Source organism: Tauraco erythrolophus, chromosome 3 (assembly GCF_009769465.1).
Source record: "Tauraco erythrolophus isolate bTauEry1 chromosome 3, bTauEry1.pri, whole genome shotgun sequence".
Lineage (NCBI taxonomy): Eukaryota > Metazoa > Chordata > Aves > Musophagiformes > Musophagidae > Tauraco > Tauraco erythrolophus.
In genome coordinates, this window is record NC_141467.1 from 92955056 (window position 1) to 92977037 (window position 21982).

Genomic DNA, 21982 nt, shown 5'->3' on the forward strand with positions numbered 1-21982 from the left:
GTTTTTAAGATGGTTGGAAAAACACTCTTTAATTGATGTAGTGATAATGCTGTGCCAAAGACTGTATACCGGTAATCCCTGATCAATGAGTTCTGGACGCAAATGAAAAATACTGGTGAAAACAGACTGTTCAGCAGGTCAAATCAGAAATTAAAAGCCTGAACCAAAGCAGCTTTACTTAAAAATTCAGTATTAGCAGTGCTTTATAGCTAAAAACTAGTGAGCTGTGTTTAAAATAAAATAAATAAAATAAAAATGCAGGTGGGTAGACTTGCTGTTATGACATTTGCGTATGTGGAACAAAAAGATGAAAGTGCCAGGCTTTCTGGGGAAGTAGTACAGCATGCCATTGACTTGTTAAACACGTCTCAATAACCAGCAGTGGCTGGAAGTGCTCTGCAGGAACTCAGCAGCCTGGTGTTCGTCTCGTAACGCAGACAGGCATCAGAGAGTTGCTAGCTTGGGCTGTCCTTCACATCGATCCCGAATCTTGATGAAAGGGAAACAGGGCTGAGAAACTGCACAAATGCAGACCACCTTTTCAAAAGCAGCTTTAATCTTTTACCATAAAAAAAAAAAGCACTACATATTGGCTTCCATTGATAAGAACTTGCAGGTAAGATAATTTTTCAGTTTTTGCAATATATTTACTAAGTCATGCTGAATAAATGTAAGAAAAACAACTTTATATATTTGGAAAGAAGACTTTAATAGTGTTGTTATAGAGAGTATTGGCCAACTCAAGTGGGTCGTCTTCTCTTACTGCCGCCATTATTTCCAGTATTTGACTAAAAAAAGAAAGATTGGTATTAGAAGACTCCGAAACTCAGGACTGAATATACTGCAGATTGCTGCATGTACAAGCTACTAAGATTTACCTGGAATAAAAACCTACGCTGAGAGCAACAGGGCAAGGTGCTCAGATATGCAAATTGCTTCACTTCTAAGGCACTAACTACCCTTCCCTTTACACGGAACACTGGCTGCTCACTGGTACAGATTCGCCTTTGGTATTTTGACTCTTGTTTGGAGGTAATTAAACAGCTTTCTGTTTCAAAGAAAGGTGTCATTTTGTGGGTGTCTTTATCAATGGTATTCATTTTTCAGACTGAAATTTGTTAGCCTTTCAAGGCTAAAGCTGCACCCTGAAGCTGCCACAGTAACTTCTTCCTGCTTCCCTGTTCTCTAGATCAGATGTGATTAATGCATTCAGATACTTGCAGTAAACGTTAAATGAGCAATTGTAAAAGGCCCATAGCCTTGACACAGGCCAGGAAAAGGAGGCAAAAGCAAAGGGATGAATAATACTAACACTAAATAACAGAAAACCAAGCCACAATCTTTTCTTCATACTTATCTTCCTGATCTTTGTATTGATCATTCTAGAAAAAAATAATACTCTGTATAGTTACTAAGATGCATTATACTTTCATTTTTTTCTAGTTGTAGGAAAAAAACCTGGTGAAGAGTAAGAACCTCAAGCTTGGTGGTAGTGTTGGGTGGTTTTGGTTTTTGGATCTTGCCTCTTAACTTATGCAATATCTGAACTTCTTGAGGAAGACAGAGTAGAAAAGTTGCTCTTGACAACTACTGGAATGCAAATGTTTTCCTAGATGCAGAATTAGCCTATTTCATGACCACTCCTGTGCTTTGCAGCCAAACAGCATCTTGATTTAAGGAGATGCTCAAGATGAGACAGGGTTAGATTTGGCCTACTCAGAAGTAACAAAATACCAAAGAATTTCACCCTTGAAGAATCTTGGTAGGGCTTATCTATCGCCACTTGGATGCAGTAGAATGCTACATCTCACTATAACACTGTGTATGTGAAATCACTATACAAGGAGGGGAAAAAAAAGGCCTCTTGCAACTAAAATTAAAAATAAAATAGCTTCCAAGGGGAGTAGTGCAGTTCTAAAAATATATATAAAGCAGAAATATCACAATCAAAATTGAAAGTGTCCAGCACCACCAAAAAAAGACAAGTGGAAAATTCCTCCTGCTAACTGAGCTATATTAAACAATAGATATACCCTAAACATGAAATATATTTTGTGCCCCGGGGCTAACTTTCCCATCATGCCAGATTTTGCTACTTGAGCAGAAAACTGCTTTCACTTGGCTCTTTCCCTACTCCAAAATCATGGACTGACTCTATAGAGTCTTAAGAGAGAGCCCTTCTGTGCTAGTGTGTGCGCTTCGTGTTTGAAACAGAATCAATTTCAATCGACATAACTGCATAAAATACAGCTCAACACTGGGAGATGTCACCATGTCAGCTTAAACTGTGCTGTTAGCATGATGAGTGGTCTCTCCAAGAGTTTCTTCAGGTCTCCCAAAAAAGCAGCAGAATTCCCTTCAGTTCTCAAATAAACTCATTTAGACACCTTGCTGAATACCCAGATTCTTCAGTACTATCCTGAGCAGTATTTCAAAAGCTAGTTCCAAACAGGTCATTTCCTCAGCTTTTAACAGCAATACATATAGACTTCACAGCATAAAAAAATCATCCCACTTCTGATCAAGTATCTGGGCTTTGCCCCTGGATAGGTACAGCCGTGAGCTTTATTTCCCGAAAATTCATGTACCATACCACGAGAAGAAACCTCCCTGAATTCCTTTTTCTTTTCAGGAAGTTGATAATGGGAAGACTGGCATAACTCACCGACCAGACTTTCCTAACAGTTGTGACAATTCGGGCGTTTCATCCCTCAGTGCTACTTAATGGAGATAATTAAACACTTCCACTAAAAGAGTATGTTTCCCAGCTTTTCATACCTCTGTGAGGAAGTGCGTGAAAAGGTGGCAGAAAACAGTTCCTGTACTTTCTACCCCTGGAGTTTTCTTTTGGTGTTCTATATGCTGGTGGCTGTTACTCATATCTAAACTTCATAGGATCAGGGCATTCTATGGAACTTATTTTTTTTTTTTTAAGGACAATAGCAGAATGTAGAAGGACCCTGCCCAAATTCGTGTTATGGCAGCTCATGTCACGGGCACCGGCCCCACTCGGTGTCTCAGTACGGCCCCTCTGCAGAGCGTAGCACAGCTCCACTGCTCCATCAGTTTTAAAAATAACTGCAACAACTGAGTGACACGTACTGAAGTCGGGTTACCTCACAGGGTTTAACCCCTTCTCCAGTGTACCGAGTGAAAAGATACAAACAGTACTGGTTTCACTTTCAGGGAGCTGCAGAAATGGAAAAATTCAGGCTTTTAAATTTTTTCCACAGCCTATAAAGCAACATCTTGCACAAGTTTCAATAAATTTAGAATTCATTGCTATATACTAACATTTCCAGTAAACTGATCTTTTATTTTCTTTTCCTGTGAGATTTGAAAGACTTAAAATACTACTACAGTAGTACACTTACATTATATGGCAGGGTTCATTTCTGTCCTTCAAGCAGTGCCCTATCTCCCATTTCTTTTTTGTAGGAAATGTAGTTTTAATGTATTTTGATCCAGCATGAGTATTTTTCACTCCACACCAGGGCGCATCTAGTTTCATTTGACAAAAAAAAAAAAAAAAGAATCAAGAGTATGAAATCATTTGAGAACAGCATGAGATAGTTCAACTACTTCCACAGACAAAAGTTCTCGCAGGCTCTTTCTAGCAGTATCTTTCCAATACAAAATGGAATTTAAAAGATTCAGGCACTTTAACATCTTCACAATCTTTGTATTTTTAAAGATTTTCTATTTCAAAAAAATCAGCAATAAAGAGTATGTAACACTTACTTCCTCTGACCTGATGCAGACTGCTAGACACACTGCATTATTCCACAGAAACTTCCTCTGTGCTTTGACAGGTCTGTACTTCATGTGCAAATAAATTTAAGGATTTAGGCAGCTTGTGGTTTTCCTTTCCCAGATTCACAAATTAAAATAAATACTGTATGTATAACCACCAGTTACTGATAATTGAAATGAACATGCAAAAAAAAAAATTTAAAAAAGTATCCCTAATCAGTCAATTAAAATCACTGCTCATTAGGTCAAGAGGGGAATTGACGCATTCTTCCACTTTACTCCATCTGAAGAGCTGTTGCTTCCAAATGCCATTACTGCTACCAGTGGTGAGATCCCAGCCATTGCCCAAGTGTTTGGCACATCTCCAGCAAACCAGATTTTAAGAGATAGTCAAGCAGGATTCTGGTACCTAGGCACTTTCTGGGCTTGTCAATTTGTCCTTTTCATCTTGCCATGCAATGTCAGGAACTGACATGGCAGCTTACTCCCTTCCAGTGGGAGGATGAAAAAGAGTATTTCTGACATAAACTACTTTCCAAAGTCAAGAAAGAGCCAGTCCTCCTTCTACGCCAAATTCTTTAGGTCTTGATTCTGCCTTATCATTGCTAACAAGCTCATCTACCTGCCTAATAGTGTTGAAGTTACAAACTCACCAAGATATAAAAATCTTACCAGTCTCTATCATTAATCGTTCACTTGGAATTGATTTCAGTGTTTCCAAGTTGGCTTCTGTTTTCAATGAGCTAGAAAATCAGAGTTTCATTAAAACAAAACAAAACAAAAAGTTAACAAAGGTGTATAAAAGTGCCTGTTGAAATGTTTTGTAGCAAGGGCAGCTTCTTAAATAATTCTGTTAGTGAATAAAATTTGCTTTATTTTTTAAAAGTGCTGCCTGCAAGTTCAAATTTTGCAGAAACTAGCACATTTGGAGTTACTCAGGGAAGCAGTCTCGCCCTAGTAAGCAGGCAGAACCCCCACCTGTACTGCCCCCACTTGCCTGGCCTCAGCAACCCATGCGACTTACAACATGGTGCTGGCTTCTGGCCAGATGACTGCTGAGAATTCAGACCGCGTAAGCCGTAGATAGGGCTGCTCAGGTTACTCTTGCATTACTCCTGGATTTGACACAGCAGTTTAAAATTATTCTGGTTTTTAAACGCTCTCAGAAGGACTGCTTCGATGTTCAACAGCCTTATTTATTTACAAACAAGGATTGACCTGAGAGTAGTAGAATGGACCCAAGACTAGATTAATTTATTAACTTGCAAAGCTGTGAGTCAAGAACTTTCTGTGGCTAAGAGATTAATGAGCGCAATTCTAAATCTGTCAGATGATCAAGAGTGTAGTGAGCTTTGACAACTTGACCTCATTGTTTAAAAGCAAGCAATGAGTTCACTACAGCTGACATTTTACGAGAGTAGTATTTCTGGTAAAGAACTTACCAGCCGTTTATTCCAATATAAAGATCCAAATCTATTATAGCTGCTGCTTCTTCCTTTGTGCCGTCAAAGGAATGTACCTAGAACATACATAAATACAGAAGCACATACATATACAAATACATGCACTTCACTCAAAACTCCAGTCATTTAAAAGTACACATTCGTTTTCATTTGTGTCGCAATTCCTTCGCTAGTGTGCATTACACATCAGTGCAAACATACATGGGACATGGCTCGGCTGATTCTGAGTTTGGGCAAAGTTCAGACTGAAGTCACTTGAAAGCTGCAATAGAAATGGTCACTGCGTTTATTACTGGTAAATGTGTGTAGAAAAAGCCTATCCAGTGAGACTACTTTTGGCCCAGGAACTTCCTGTAGCTGATAGCTGGGAGACCACGCACAGGCAGTAACGCTGTGCACACTGAATTTTCGCATTCTTTCCTCAGTATTCCCTACAGGGCACTGTTGGGACGTAGAAAGAGCAGCGTTACGTTCTCCACAGATTTTAGTCCACAGGAACTAGAGACACTGTATTTGGTCATGCCAGGGACTAAGGAGGCAAGCGGCAGGTCACAAGGTACAGTCAGCGTAACGCGTCTGGGAACCGCAGCTTCTCAGCCTGAGTGGAGCACGGACAAGCGCTTCCCCGTGCGGCGAGGGGGACAGTCCGCTGCAGGGGCTGCCTGCTCGTCATTTCTCCACTAGTTACTGGTTTCCCAGAAAAGAGAAGGGAAGGAAGGAGAGATTCTACAGTATTACGTAAAAGCACAACATGCAAAGTACTCAGCTAGGGGAAGGTTTTTGCAGTAACAAAGGAGAAACCTGGGGACTGAGATACTGTAGGAGGTGTGGTCTGATGTCAGTAGGATAGAATAATCCAAGCGTTTATCACTTTTGGAAAAGCCTGCCATAACGGAAACCTGAAAGAGTGTTGCTGGACTTTCTTAATCATTTCATGCAAAGTTTTTCCTGTTATGGTTTTGAATTAAAATACATGATCCGAATATCTGAAGACATAAAGCAATCAAAAATTACATCTGGATCTAATTTGAAAAGGATGTCTAATGTCAGAAGCAAATGTTTGAGGTTACAGCTTCCACTGGGAACAGGCATCTAAATGATCTGTGGTCTAAACGCACCGCAGTTACAGATGCTGAAGAACTGGGAAAAGGCCAGTGTCAATTATAAGGTGCTTAACTGTCCTAACAGGCCAGGACAAACTGCTCAGGTCAGCTGCAGAGCTTTTTCTCAGCCTATCTTCTTACCTTGCAAAAAAATTACTGAATAAGTGATGAAAATAAAAATACTAGGGCTGGAAAATGCTTATTAATTAATAATAACTTAAATCATGTAACAGGAAGGCTACTCAAGATTCCATGACAAACAACAAGATGCATATTAAGCAACAATATTCAGGCACATGCATGTACAAGTGAATGCTACGCGGAATTCCATACTTACCACCCCTCCTACAAATCTATCTCGGTTTCTTCTCATTACATCTATAAAATGAAATAAACAAAAATCTAAGACAGCTTTGTAACACACGCAGGTGAAAGATTCAGGTTTCCAGATTTTTCATACTCTGAATATGAAACTCTCAAACGAAACTCACCTAAAAATTCACTGTGTGAGTTTCTACAGTGGAGAAACATGGGCAGTTGTGTCTGCTCGGACAGGTCAAATTGTTTTTCAAAATACCTGTAAAATAAAAATCACTTTTAAACAGAAACTCAGTCGAAGAGTAAATAAAGACAGTTGAATAGTTTTTTCCAGCACTTGGATGCTTTAGTCTTCCAGAACTAAAGACAGAATTAATGGATTTGCCATGCAAAAGCTCTTATTTGTGCCAGGATTTAAAAGGAACTCTTTCCCACGGTATATTCATGTAGTAGTGATCTATGCTGGAAGACACGTAAGAAGTGGCCAAGAGCATCAGTACTGAAGAACGTACACATATATATGCTAAGGATGTAGTCTTGTCTAGTGTGGGTGTTGGAGTTCGTTTTTACTTATTTTGAATGGAAGAGGAACTGACTGTTGTCTCCACAAAATTTTGAAACGTCAGGAAGTGATAGTGTAGATCCCACAGGGACCGCTATTCCAAGAAGCACCTGAAACACGGTGAGGGTGAGCGAGGGAGCACTGCGCAGACTTCTATAGCCTCGGATGGTCAAAACTGCATCAGAGCTGGCTGGCCTGTGGAAGAATCCAGGTTTTTTGTTTGCTCTTCCATGAAGGAGAGTCTTTCCTCTCTTGGGTTGGAACAAGCACCAGTATTGGGCATTTTGCTTCTGCCTCATCCTGCCTATTGTCTTTACTCTTTCAAAGCATTCCACTGTTTTCTCTCCTCTCCTTTGTGTACCTGCATTCTTTCCTTTTCACTCCTTTTTATCCTTCTCCTACCTTTTACTCCTAGCATTGCCTTTGAAGGAGCAGTAATAGCGAGGCAGCCATCCTGTGAAGAGACATCAAAATGTGGGCAGAGGGAAGGCAACCAGGTAGCCAGTTTCCCCAGTGCACTTTCCAAAGGAGACTAATTAGCACTGAACTAACCTGTCACTTGTCATTTGCTGCTAGTTCTGATCCCAGAGCATTACCATTGACCACTTCTGTCTGCCACACTATACCCAGGCATGCAGATTACCAATGCTCAGGAAACACAGCAGAGGAACTTATGCATGGCAGAAGGCCAACAGTGCATAGGTGACTCAGTATCCACACGTAATTTGAAAGATGACATTATTTGGACAAGGTGGGAGAACAACATTGCTTGTCCCAACCGGCTGCGACTGTGTGCACGTACTGGATTTCATTAGGTGTTGCTATTAAAAGCAGCTTAGGGTACTGGGGCATTCCCATCATCAGATATCAGAAATGTTTCAAAGGCAAACTCAAGCATCCACATACTGCTGTGTATGATTCACATACGAATCAGGATAAAGTGGCAGCAAACCATTAATTGGATTTACAGTTTCCTAAAAATAAAATCTCACCACAAAAAACAAACCAAACCAATGCATCTGGTCTTTTTGTTTTGTGCAATTTTCACTATTTTCTGTATATTATTTATGTCTGATAAAAGTTACCTTCTGTGTTTATCAGTCCAGATCTTTGATATAAAACAGGTGGAACAGAAATCAGCTGTAACATTAAAAACTGACATGAAAATTCAGGAGAATTAATTACACCTACTCTGAATTTTCTCTGTAGTCTAGATACTGTGCTTAGTTTAGCTTGTTTGACTAAATAGAAATCTAATTGCAACTCGTGATTGCTCTTGCAGTTAAACAGCTACAGTTGCTTGATTATGATTATTGGTGGGTGGGTTTTTTAAACAGAAGACTTGTTTCATATGGGAATGAGGTTTTAGAGACGGAGCTGCAAATACACCCCTTAAGTAATCTCCTGACCAATTTCAATCTTAATTTTGAGAAGGGCAGTGGTTTTCAAAGCACAAACTTTAGTGCCCCTAAAAACAGAAAGACAACTCAAGTTTCTTCAATTCTTAGCAACAATGAAGCCCAACACATGCTGCTACTTCTCATCAGAGGAAAGGGAGGTGGATAGGAAAATTCTCAGGGTGGGGGAAGGGGGAAGACAAAAAAAAGAAAAAAGAAAAAGAAACCTCGGAAAACAGTGAAGACACCAGACACACAGTGAGCAGAATTAACCAGAAAAAGCCAGTGGGAAACCAAACCTTACTAGTTCCAGGGCTTAAGGAACAACCTTTTTCTTTTGGGCGAGTAGACTGTCATTCAATATATGCTATTTTTATGTTGCTTCTAAATAAAGAAGTTTTAAAATACTTCTGCATGGTTGTTTGCAGGTTCAGTTTTGACCATAAAGTTCAAACGTTGTGGTATTTTCAGGTTTGGGATCAAGGCATTAAAGGAGCTGAAGCAAACTGGCCTTGCTGAGGTAGAAGATATCCAGACAAACAATTCTGGATTCATGTACAGATAAGAGCACATGTGATTTTGTTGACCTCTTCCAGTTCTGTTAAGACAACTCCTGTTTCCTGTGTTGCTGAGCCTCACAAACCCCTCCTAGTAGTACAGCAGAAGTGAAACTTTTATATACTTATCAGTCCATCCATACTGGGACTTTCATCATAATACAAAGGCAGTACCTTCACCGAACTACCAAGTGAATAACCACTTTCTGTTGGAAGAGTTAGAACGGAGGAAAATTCTGACAAAGTTTTTAGGTCTGCTTCAACTGGAATTTCATCTTTATTTATTAGCCATTCAATCCAACAAACTGGATAAAAATAGTGTTCATTTTTTACAGGTGAAAGTAATCCAGAAGAAAACACAGCATAACTAACAATAAAATAATGATTAAACATTAAACAAAACAGAGGAGATGCTCAGATACTACCTACTGGGAAACTACCATACTTCTCTCTTACAGCATAACTCTGCAGCTGCTTGCTAGCTGTCCTAGTGGCTGCTACACCACCTCAGCTACGGATCAGCTGAAAAGTGGTGAACCACCTCTATGCATTTCACACTTGGCCTTCCTTTTTTTAGTTCTTTTATCAAGCATACGCTGAATATTAATTTGAAGAACTCACCATCCAGTCTGCTAAAGGTCATGAAAGCCAGACTGTCTCCAACTCCATAGCATTCAATTGGCAGAAATAAAACCAACCCCACACCTTTGACCATGTTTCACAAACACATGGAGGATGAAGAGCAGGGAAAACTGTCCATTTAGAAGAGACAGAATTTACAAACATAATGTTTGAAGACATCTCTCCTTAAGACTGAGTATTTCTTCATCCCCTCATATTTCTTGCTTTGTTTTTTTTCCATCAGTTGCCTCCTTCCAACTGTAATTTCCAGCAAGGGTTCTCAATAGATTTCTTCGGAACAAGAAATTTATGTATTTCGCATTATTTACTGAAACAGCTCAGATAAAGACTTTCTGTCATTATCAACCTTAATTAGAAAGGCCTCACCTACCACTTTAAAAGTGATTTCTGTTCCACCCTGTCACCTCTTTCCTCACAAACTATTTCAGTATTAAAGTTTTTCACTACAGGTCTTTGGCTGCAGTTCATCAGGTAAGGAAAATCAGACATATTTTTTTTCTCCCAATAAGATAAAAGCAGTAAGGATCTTAAAATATGATACTCCACTACTGGTTTAGTTTGCCACAGAAAAGAAATAGGTTATGCTACCAGGCGTGCTTTGCTGAACTTTTTGTACGCTGAATTCTACTAGGAAAAAAGTTCTGTCCGCTTTGCTGGATGTTTTCCTGTATGACTGCAGCATTAGGAAGAAATTAACTTCACCTACTGCTAACCAGTGCCCTCCAGTGACGACTTTACTCAGAACAGTAGTATGCAAGCACAAATCATTAATCACTCATCTTATCTGAATTCATCACCTACATCTTTCAGTCACCTCCCTTTGTAGACAGAGGCTCTGACTACAAGAATGCAAACTGATTTTAGGGGCTGTGTTAGCTCCTTTCCATTCAGTATCTATGCTGCATATATTATTTCAAAACATAGATCTCTTCAGCTCCCAAAATTATCTTTTTCATCAGCTCTCAATTATCTGCTCCCAGCTAACATCTCCTTACTAAAAGCTCATTTTTCTCCCACTGTGACTTGTCCTTTTTTAGAGTTCCCTTCCCCAAGCCTTTCACTCAACAACCCAACTCTTCTTTCACACATTACAGTTACGTTACTTTCCCTACGAGTCTCTAAAGAGAGTTCTTGACTATTAGCAAGAATGAATGTGTCATACCCAGAAATCCACAAGTTCTGATCAATTTTACAGAAAAAGACATGCTAAATCAACACCAGACAGGTAGCAAAATTTAGCTCACAGCACTACTTGAAGGCATCTTTCTTTAGAAAGTCCCATTTCTGCCAAAAAACTCCAGCCCCAACCCTGGAAAGTGCAGGTCTATACCTGACAAAGCGTTATGTGATACAACACAAGATAGAAAACACTCCTCTAGGAAGCTACAAGTCAATGTATAGTCATCAAAAGTTTCTTACTTGAGTTGGATGTCCTTTGGGCAAAATTCTAATCTATCAAAATCTACAAATATAAAGAACAAAAAAACCCACTTAGTGTTTTAGGATTTTTTTAATGTATGTCTAGAAAAAAAAAAAGAAGTACTAAGATAACACTTACCTAAGCCACATTCTCCAACTGCTATTACCTTTGTCTTATTTCTTTCAATCAGGTTTTTTAATTCAGATAAATACTGTTCAGGGCTACTCTGCTCAAATTCTCCACAGCGGGTAGGATGACAGCCAACTGTACTGTAAAACATGTCTAAAACAAGACAGTATTAGAAGGTTTTAAGAAAAACAAAAATAAAATTTATATAAGGTATAGTCAGTATCTCTACCTAGATTTTTTTTATTGCTCATAATTTTAAAAGAAACCTCCCTTTGAACGTCTTTATCTTGGTGATGATTTTATTGCACTGATATTTTCTGCTTTAACAATGTTAGTACGTCCAGTGGGGGGTGGGTGTGTTTCTTTTCAGTAGACATCGAATCTTTTAGGTTGGAAAAAACCTTAAGATCATCAAGTCCAATTGCAAATCTAACACTGCCAAGTCCACCACATTATTTAGAATACTCCAAAACTGCAACGCAAAGCTGAATTATTCTGGTGGAGAGCCCAATACAAATCACACAATCGCTGAGGCTGGAAGAGACCTCTCAAGATCATCTAGAAATACGTCTTGTTCAAAATGCATCAGGTTATCCTCAGCTGTACGAGCTGCAGACAGCACACCATCTCCCTCCTGTGCCTCTACGTTAGCCGTTACAGAATTTCACAGGCAACATCTAGCCTGATCTACCCAAGCATCAGATCTAGCCTACCTTAATGCCAAAACTAACATTTCTGTTAGATGTCTTTACGGAGAATGTAGAAGCATGGGGGGAGGGAAAGACTATAAAAGGCCCTGAGCAACTTCATCTAATATTAAAGCCAGTTCTGCTTTGATGGAGGTGGGGACGTGGACTGGGTTGAACTAGATTACCCTCTCAGGTTCATTCCAACTTAAATTATTCCATGGTCCTGTTCATAAACAGTACTTTAACATGTGTTTTAGTTCAAATACATATTTAAGTAATTAGGGGAATGATATCAGCCTTTTCACAGAAAGGAAGGGGAAACTAGGAGAACCATAAAGAGAAAGATACCTCTTTTGTTCAAGCTGGTCATGATAGATTGGTAAGTAAAAAACAAACAAAACCCCCATATACTCCACACTGTATAAGCATTCCATCTTATTTCTAAAAGAGAGCGTTGTAACAAAGTTTTTATTCCTGTAATTTCTATTTTTATCTAGAAATAAAAATTACAGGAAAGACCGATTCCTTCCAACACCCAGGGATCTGAAGAGCAACATAAAGAAACTCACACACAATGTGTTCACTCCAGTCTGAGACACAATTTCTCATTTTAATCTGAGATTCTGTAAACACCCCCATGGGCAAGTCCCTTTGAAATCTTAATTCTGAGAGCAGAGAAGGTTATATTTTTGACTGAGAACATAAATTTAAAGCAAAAATACCATTTGTCTGTGCCAGCTGCAATGCATCTTTACTGTCTTGCAGACTCCCACCTGTAATCAAAAACTTGGAAGAAGAAAAGTACCGTCAGCGAGTATGTTCTTCTTTGAACATCAAACAGAATGTTTAAGAAAACACCCAGATATAAGAAAGAATATAGACAGAGAAGAGCAGAAGACAATTACTAATGTACACACAACAAAATTTCATAAATCTGTGACAAACTTCAATGGTCCTCAGGAGCTAGTAAATAAACTAGGTATCGAAACCTGAATTTTTCTTTATCAGGTATCTTCTACGCTAAGTATTTAAACTATGCAATGAGTAACATACTTCTATTTGCAGCAATATTAACTTCATTAGACAATGACTCAAGAAACTTTATTTGCACTCAAGAAGTGACATGCAGAAACATTCTCCCTTACAGGCGGAGAAACTAAAAAATCCCAAACGCCCAAACCAAGACATGAGCAAGCAGACAAACCAACAGAGGAGTCTTTGTAATCAGAGTCGGGATTACAAATTAAAGGATTTCTGGCTACAAGCTGTTATTTTTACTTGAAGATCAAAGGTTTTATCATACCAGAATTGTTGCTTACAATGGTGTTTTTTGAACCACCACTTGAAGGATCTTGCACCTTAGGTTCTAGTAAATCACGACTACACTGCTTTTGGGAAAATTTTGTCCCTACACATGTGATACACCAGACCCAGTGAGCACCAAGTCAGACATTTCTGCAGTATGCTCCATTAGAGATGGACACGTCCCAACGGTATCACCAGAAAAATAAGTTCAGCTGAAACTGGCTCAGTGTACATACAGCACAGGACAAAACTTCACAAAAAATTACCACAAATCCGCAGCTATATGGAAAAATATTCAAGTATTTTCAAATAACTAGATTAAGCTTGTAGGCAAGTAGAAATAATCTGTGATGGAACAGACTTCTGACACCATACAGGCCAGCACCAAGACTGAAATCATAGCTAAGGACATGGAACTCCTGAATTCCATTTCTGAATCCACTGTGCATCTTGAAAAAGTTATGCAGCCAATCTTTTTTTGATTATTAAATAGGAAAATTGCCACTTCCTTTCAGAGGGTGGTATAAAGATTAAATAGTGCTTATATAGCACATAAACGCAGCAGAAGTGACCATGATTCTGTATTTGCTGCAGTGTAGTAACTTCTCCATCACTAGAGATTTCTTTTTTTTGTCTCCCAGTTTATTTCACACTCTTGTCAGATGACAGCCTTTCAGCAAACTTCTAGGATGTCTGTTCCTCTTCTAGAGGAGGGTTTATTTCTTTATTTCTAATTCACCAGCCTTATTACTGAAGTAGAACAGTTTGTCACAGTGTGCATTGTATTCTAATTTGTATTTTTGTCTTGACAATTTATTCACTTTAGAGACTAGAGATAGGGAGCCTGAACTATCATAAATAAAGGAGTGTGGTCCATTGCTGAAAACACCAACTTCCAGCTAGGAGTTACAAACCTGCTCATAACGATGCTGTGTTAATACACGTAAGCCAGTATTTACTAGCAGACATTCAGATGTCTCAACTGTAAGAATTTATGGGCACTCACAGCTCTTCTGCAATTACCAATTTCCTTTACATACAGAAATATCTGAAGGATCACTATCAGAAGAGTTCTTGAGTTTTGATCTGTACTGGTAACTGTTGAGGAAGACACTCTGGATACAAGAGGACAGGAGTGGCTGCCTATAATACAACTAACAAGGAAAATTATGTACTAGTTGATCGCAGTAGGTCAGAGGAGAATATCTTTCTGTTGAAACTGTACAAAAGAAATTCTACATACTGATACCACTGAACTCAAATAACCAGCATCCAATAACCTGTGCAAATGAAAGACAATGCCCTGCACAGAAGACTTTTGCTTTATGCTATTGAGGAAAGTTACTGCATTTTCCATTGCAAGTTCCAGAAACATTTATTTTGATAGTGAAGCACTAAAAAAAAAAAAGTATTAAAAAGCAGGTTAAACTATTAAAGAAATTTTAAGAAATTACCTTTTTAACGCCAACTTTGACTGCTCTCTCTACCACATCCAAAAAGTCATCTGTGAAAGTTCATAAAATGTCACAAATTGAACTTAACGTTTTACATCATAATTTAACTCTTTTCAACTAAAAAAAATCACTTGCATGAAGTGAAGCAAAATGTCTATCATTAACAATCTTTAAACCACATTTGATTAACCTTTAGAAGACTGTAACAAAATGCAATAACCGAAGATCCGATTTAAATCCAAGAAGTCAATGGAAGTTTTTCCACATACTTTAGTGGACTCTCTGTTTTTACATCTATATCTAAAGGCCATGAGAGCAAAAAAGCATCAGTTATAACTAGTAACTACAATTCAGCAATGCAATATTTTGGTAGTTTATTGTTCATAATTCTCAGATCAGTTTCTTCCATGCAATCCTAACATAAATACATCAGCAATTTTCCATTTTGCTCTAGAAGCAGTTACCTGTATGACAACTTAATAGCAATTCAATAGAAGAGAATATATTTTGCTTAGAACATCCAACTTATTTTCAAAGAATCACAGAATCATAGAATGGCATAGGCTGGAAGGGACCTCAGAGATCATCTAATCCAACCTCCCTGTCATGGGCAGAGACGCCTCTCAACTAGACCAGGCTACTCAAGGCTTCATCCAACCTGGCCTTGAACACCTCCAGGGAGGGGGCATCCACAACTTCTCTGGGCAATTTATTCCAAAGTCTCACCACCCTCGTACTGAAGAATTTCTTCCTAAGATCTAATCTAAATCTGTTCTCCTTCAACTTAAACCCATTTCCCCTTGTCCTATCAGTGGACACTCTTGTAAAAAGTCCCTCCCCAGCCTTCCTGTAGGTTCCCTTCAGGTATTAGAAGGCAGCTATTAGGTCCCCCCATAGTATTCTCTTTTCAAGGCTGAACAATCCCAGCTCCCGCAACCTGTCCTCATAGCAGAGGTGCTCCAGCCCCTGGATCATCTTTGTGGCCCTCCTCTGAACACGCTCCAACAGATCTATGTCTCTCTTATGGTGGGGACACCAGAACTGGATGCAGTATTCGAGGTGGGGTCTCACAAGAGCAGAGCAGAGGAGGAGAATCGCCTCTCTTGACCTGCTGACCACGCTTCTCTTGATACATCCCAGGATGCGGCTGGCCTTCTGGGCCGCATGAGCGCACTGCCAGTTCATGTTGAGCTTCTCATCTATAAAGACCCCCAAATCCTTCTCTTCAGAGCTACTCTCAACTCACTCTGTGCCCAGTTTGTATTTGTGCCTAGGATTGGCCCGACCCAGGTGAAGGACCTTGCATTTTGACTTGTTGAAGCTCATGCAGTTAGCACTGGTCCACTTCTCAAGCCTATCAAGGTCCCTCTGGATGTCATCTCTTCCCTCAAGTGAGTCCATGGCACCACACAACTTGGTATCATCAGCAAACTTACTGAGGGTACACTCAATGCCGTCATCCATGTCGCTGACAAAGATGTTGAACAGCACTGGACCCAGAACAGACCCCTGAGGGTCACATTTTGTCACACTTTCTTCTTCATCTAACTTATTTTGTCACACTTACTTCTTCAAGCCATAGTAAATAATAAGCACTCAGTTTCTGAAGAGAGAAAAAAATTCTAACCTCACTTTATGACAAGGAAGAGGCTTCCATTTTAACAAGAGGGATGCTGTCTTCCAGCAGATACAAAGAAACATTTACCTTGATGTTTTTGGGTTCCTCTGTAGATTCCTCTGAACATAGGATCTGTCAAGTTAATACCAATATCTGTGAAGAAAAAAATAACATGGAAATCAGATGTTGTAGATGTTGTAGTTCTACGTTTCATTCCGAGCATAAGCCAATTAGTGAATCATAGAATGGTTAGGGTTGGAAGGGACCTTAAAGATCTAGTTCCAACCCCCCTGCCATGGGCAGGGAAACCCTCCACTACACCAGGTTGCCCAAAGCCTCATCCAACCTGGCCTTGAACACTTCCAGGGATGGGGCATATACAACTTCTCTGGGCAACCTGTTCCAGTGCCTCACCACCCTCAGGCTTTTCACCTGAAAATACAGATTTATCTCTGCCAACAAGCGGTATCAGGGAAGGCAAAACGCGGCACCTCAGGCACCACCCTTACCCGGGTGCGCAGCAGCAGACCGCCTCATGACAGCCGCCCGTCCCCCCCGCTCCGCCCGTGACCCCCGGCCCGGCCGGCGGCACCGACGCCAAACCCGCCAAGCGGCTCCCGAGGCCTCACGGACAAGGGCTGAGCGCGGGCTCCGGGAACGGCCCCTCTGCAGCCGCCGGCGCCCCCGTCTGCAGCGGGAAGGGACGTTTTCCGAGGTAACATAAGGCTGCGCAGCCACGCATAAAACACCGATCCGAACCGACCTTCTGAAGTTATTTACATACTTCCTGCCAAATTTCCTAGTAATATTACCATTTTTCTTCACGCCGCTTCCACACAACTAAAACCAAGCACAACTAACACACCAACGCGGAAAAAAGGGATGCAGAATTTCGCAATATAACGTTGAGGAGCCGCGCTGCAGCCCCTCGGTGCCCCGCGCGAAGCCCCCAGCGATGGCAGAAACGCTCCCAACACGCTTCCCGCGGGCTCCAAGGCAGCCCGCATCCCGGCTCCGGAGACACCGGGAGGGACTGCAGAGCACGGCGAGCCCCGGGTGAGGGGCGGGGCTCGGCCCCTCACGGAGCCGCGCGGCGGAGGCGGCGGCTGCTTCAGCCCAGCAGCGGGCGAGGCACGGAGAGACCTGAGTCGAGACGGCCGGCCTCGCTGCGGCCAGGGCCACGGCCCCCCGATCCCGCTCCGCTCTCCCCTCACCGATGAACTTGGCGCGACTCATGGCTGCGGCAGACGGAGCGGAAGCGACGCGCCTGCGCGCGGCGACGCCCTCCGCCACCTTCCCGTCAGCCCCCGCGCGCGGAGGTGACGGGTAGGGCAGCGCGAAATGGCGGCCTACCTGACGCACCAGCAGAAGGTGCTGCGGCTTTACAAGAAATCGCTGCGGCACCTGGAGTCCTGGTGCATCTACCGGTGAGAGCCGAGGGGAAGTGGTCCTGGGGAGGGGAGGGAGAGGGCGCGGCCTCAGCTCCGCGGTTGGCTGCGGGAGCGTAACCGCCCTTCCCCGCCGACCTTCCTCGCCGAGACGAGGCGTTGGGCTTGACTGCGCCTTCGTCCTCTTTCCTTCACTTCTCCCAGTCGTGGCTGAAGGAGTGAGGAAAAAGCCCCTCCGGTCACTCGTTTGTGCCTGCCACAGAAAAGGGGCGATGTGGGAACAGAAGCTCCTCAGAGGCCCTGGGCAAACCCCCTGTCTTTGCGCAGGGGTGGCTGGTGATGTTGCCAAGCTTTGTTCTGTGTGTGACTACTATTTTTCTCCAACATATATCACCGTACTTAACTTCTCTCTGTAGAGACAAGTACCGCTACTTTGCCTGCCTCCTAAGAGAACGATTTGATAAGAACAAGGATGTGAAGGATATGGTGAAAGCCACAGAGCTGCTGAAGGCAGGCGAGGAGGAGTTCTGGGCAAACCAGCATCCTCAGCCGTACATCTTCCCTGACTCCCCTGGGGGCACTTCCTACGAGAGATACGAGTGCTACAAGGTAAGGTGGCCTGTAAGGTTGGGTGTTACTGTGCTTACCTTGCTCTGCTTTTAGTGAATGTGAGTGCTTTAAGTGGGCCTTCATAGGGCTGCAGCTTGACTCAGCAGTATCGTTTCTCTAATAGTTTATTGCAGCTGAACGTATTACTAGTTGCATGGGAGAAGCTGTCTTGCTTGTCTGATCCTTGTTAGTCTGTCTGAATACAGCTAGCTTCTTTTTGCTGGGATAATCATCTGCGCTTTTGCCAAACGGAAGCTGCTCTGCGGTGGGGTAGGCAGGCACAGTGAGAGGCTTGGAGCTGATCTGTAAGAGTAAATAAGGTGGAGGAATCTGTGATTCTTGTTGTGGTGGCATCTGGTCACAGCCTTGGTTTCTCTCTGATTTTGTCGGATGTCAGCTTGGCTGTTGGGGAACTTCTTTTCACTTAGTCCCACTGTTCTTCCAGCGTTTTGAGTAGTGGTACAAATCATCATTTCCTTTCATATTCTGTAGTGACAGATACGTATTTGTGCATCACTGTGTGATAGGCAATATGCCTAAAAATAGAAGTGTCATTCTTAGAATTTAAGACACTTCTAGAGGCTTTTTTTTTTTCCCCTAGATTGTTCTGTTTAGGAGTAAAGAAACAGGTTTTGTCGAAAAACACAGGGGTTTTTTTTCACTTTCTTGGCATTGGCTCTTTTAATGCATTACAAGAAGTTGATAACCTAGAGAGTGCATGCACCCATTTTCCCCTGAATTTGAAGAAAGTCCTGACACAAAACTAGGACTGATCAAATCTTTACACGCAAGAAGTCATGTGACAGGAAGAATCTGACTTAGGTTTATCAGAGGCAGAAAAAAGAACATATGAGTGAAAAGGGAAGAGGAGGACTTGAGCTATGTCAGGGTCATGGGCCTTAGCAGTAGTAGAGATAATAGTAAGAGAGAATCCAGGAGGAAAAAAGTCCAGGGAGCAAAAAGTGGTCAGAATTAAGTCTCCATACAGAAATATAAACTGGTTTGTGTTCTCTGTGCCCTGTTTGACATGCTAAAACTGTCCTTCAACAAAACGGGCGTCACAAGGATTTGGCTTGTTGATATGTCAGAGACTGTCGATTGTGGATGCTGCTGCAAAACGTTATTTTTAGATCTCAGGCTGTTTGATGGTTTTAATTGGTATTTGGGTTCTGTGGATTTTTTTTTTATTGTTATTATTAGCAGCTCTGCTACTTCTGTTGAGCCAAAAGGTTTACTCGGTGATGAGAATCACAGGTGGAAACTGGAAGTGTAAATGTCGCTGGATGAATGATGATATTGGAGCAACTTCTTAATTTTCTTTTTTAAGAATTGAGTTCTCGTGTGGAGTTTTGTTTTGTTTGGTTGGGGCTTTTTGGTGATTTTTGTTTTGTTTTGGTGTGGTGGTGGTGGTGTTTGTTTTTTTTTAAATGAAAGTTCCTGTCTTTAAAATGTCAACGTTCAGTGATTTGCTGCTACAGAATTTCAAGTTTTGCTTTTTTTTTTTTCTTTTGAGTGGACATCTTAGAGGCCAGACCATTATCAAGATCTTAAAGGTTACTAATTTTTTAGTAGTTATAGACAAGCGGAAATGAGCTGTAAGGTTCTCTCTCTGTTAAATAAAATAAATTTGTAGTTGGAGAAAACGATTTCTCTACCCTGCTGCTTTTGGGAGTAGGAAGGGAAGAAATGAAATCTCTTCCACCAGATGAAATTTACAGTAAGCTAAGATGCCCTGGGACTTGTCTTTAGGATACTGTGTTTTAAGCAAGACACTATTGATGTCTTCCCATGACTTAGGATCTGTGAAACGAAGATTAAAAGCACCGACCACTGTCACGTAGTGCCTTGAGACTAACAGTAGTCAGGTAGCTCCTAAGTGGTGTTTTTCTGTAGCACTTTATTTTCTGGGTTATTTGTCCGTTTTAATACTGGCTTCAGTGATTGCACTTAGTTTTTATGTGTGTGTCTGTACTATTTATGATTTCAGTGATTGCACTTAGTTTTTATGTGTGTGTCTGTACTATTTATGATTTCATATATTATAGTAATATATATATAAAACTATTGCTTTTTTGTGACAGATTCCTGAATGGTGCTTAGATTACTGGCATCCTTCTGAGAAGGCAATGTATCCTGATTACTTTGCCAAACGAGAGCAGTGGAAGAAGCTGCAGCGGGAAAGCTGGGATAAAGAGGTCAGTGATTGCTTATTGCAAAGTAAAGCCTCTGCAGCACGTGGGTATTTTGTGTGACATTTCATAGGATCATAGAATACCAGGTTGGAAGGGACCTCAAGGGTCAACTGGTCCAACCTTTCTTGGCAAAAGCACGGTCTAGACAAGATGGCCCAGCACCCTGTCCAGCTGAATCTTAAAAGTGTCCAGTTTTGGGGAATCCACTTTTTCCTTGGGGAGATTTAGATGTGGTGTTGGAAAATACCTGAATGCCTACTGCAGTCTCATTTAGACTCTGCTTTATTAGAACTCTTGTCAGCATGAAACTTGACTTAAAATGCTCACACAGAGATCTCAGAGTTACAGCTTCTTAAACGCTACGAAGGGAATTTGAAGTTAAAGCTGAACCTGCAACCATGTTTCAATTAGAGCAGGGCTGTTGTAGCAGCTTTGCTGAAGGAAATTCGAAAGGAATGGGAAGAGATTAACGACCGGAGAATTCCTCCCGCTGCTGTGAAGTTCTGAACACTTTCTGGTTGCACCTTTGAGAGTGACTTACTCATCATTTGGGTGTCAAGAATAATTTCGGGCCAAGCTAAACTGAGATGCAGTTGGAAAAAGTTGATGTTCGTAGAACAATTCTTCAATTCAGTTGTAGAGGAGTAGTTCGATTGTATGTAGTATGCCGCTCTCATCAGAATTAACACTGTGGCAGCCAGCGTTTGCGTTGCTTCAAGCAACACATGTTGAAAACATCTAGAGGGCTGTTGGTGGCATGCAGAATAGAGGTTTCCTACTGACTGGAATGGAAGTTGCTTAGGAGTTGTAATTATCCGGCAGCTTTCAAAACAGCAAGAGAAGGCAGTCTGTTTAATGCAGCAGTGATAGGCATGAATTCTATGGAAATAATGAGCTTTTACTTAAATTTTCTCTTGTAAATCAAATTCCTTCTTAATTAGGTAATGTGAGCCTGCAGTGATTACTGAGTTGAAGCGAATACTGAGAAGCAGGAAACCTGTCTGTCCATCAAAGGCACCACTGCTGGTTCTTCCCTTCTGACATGGGGGCTAGTTCTGCTCATCCCAGGTGCTGAAAACCACATCATGGAAACGTGCGTTCGTGTACTGAAGCAATTTTGTGTCTTGCCTTCTAGGTTAAGCAGTTAGAAGAAGAAACTCCAGCCGATGGTCCGACAACTGAAGCTTTGCCTCCAGCTCGTAAGGAAGGGCATCTGCCACCCCTGTGGTGGCAGTACGTAACAAGACCCCGTGAAATTCCCATGTAAAAGTGTTATTTCACGTGAGAATGGAAGCGGTCTGTCTTCCATAGGCAGTAGGCATGTCAGTGACCGCATGCTACTCTTAAGAAATACAAAATAAAGCCAAATAAAGTAAAATAGAA

At 41.3% G+C, this 21982-nt stretch overlaps 2 protein-coding genes across 11 annotated transcripts; one reads left to right on the forward strand and one right to left on the reverse strand.

Moving 5' to 3' along the window:
- Positions 1–448: 448 nt before the first annotated feature.
- On the reverse strand, positions 449–17657 carry TATDN1 (TatD DNase domain containing 1). 9 transcript variants are annotated; one of them, XM_086608821.1, is made up of 13 exons: positions 17625–17657; positions 16498–16563; positions 14793–14842; positions 12756–12819; positions 11354–11497; positions 11215–11257; positions 6811–6896; positions 6657–6697; positions 5196–5272; positions 4426–4496; positions 3375–3501; positions 3117–3190; positions 752–788 (listed from the first exon to the last, which is right to left on the reverse strand). In XM_086608821.1, the coding sequence occupies exons 1-12, from the start codon at positions 17644–17646 to the stop codon at positions 3127–3129; spliced, it is 855 nt and encodes a 284-aa protein (XP_086464947.1). In that variant the 5' UTR covers positions 17647–17657; the 3' UTR covers positions 752–788; positions 3117–3126. The 9 variants fall into 9 exon arrangements, with proteins under 9 accessions (XP_086464949.1, XP_009991162.1, XP_086464948.1 ...); XM_086608820.1 differs by having other exon boundaries at positions 767–788; positions 3103–3190; XM_086608823.1 differs by lacking the exons at positions 752–788; positions 3117–3190 and adding an exon at positions 449–489.
- A 55-nt stretch (positions 17658–17712) lies between these two features.
- On the forward strand, positions 17713–21982 carry NDUFB9 (NADH:ubiquinone oxidoreductase subunit B9). 2 transcript variants are annotated; one of them, XM_009992859.2, is made up of 4 exons: positions 17713–17837; positions 18215–18407; positions 20489–20602; positions 21735–21982. In XM_009992859.2, exons 1-4 carry the CDS (start codon positions 17752–17754, stop codon positions 21864–21866), a joined length of 525 nt encoding a protein of 174 aa, XP_009991161.1. In that variant the 5' UTR covers positions 17713–17751; the 3' UTR covers positions 21867–21982. The 2 variants fall into 2 exon arrangements, with proteins under 2 accessions (XP_009991161.1, XP_086465684.1); XM_086609558.1 differs by having other exon boundaries at positions 18248–18407.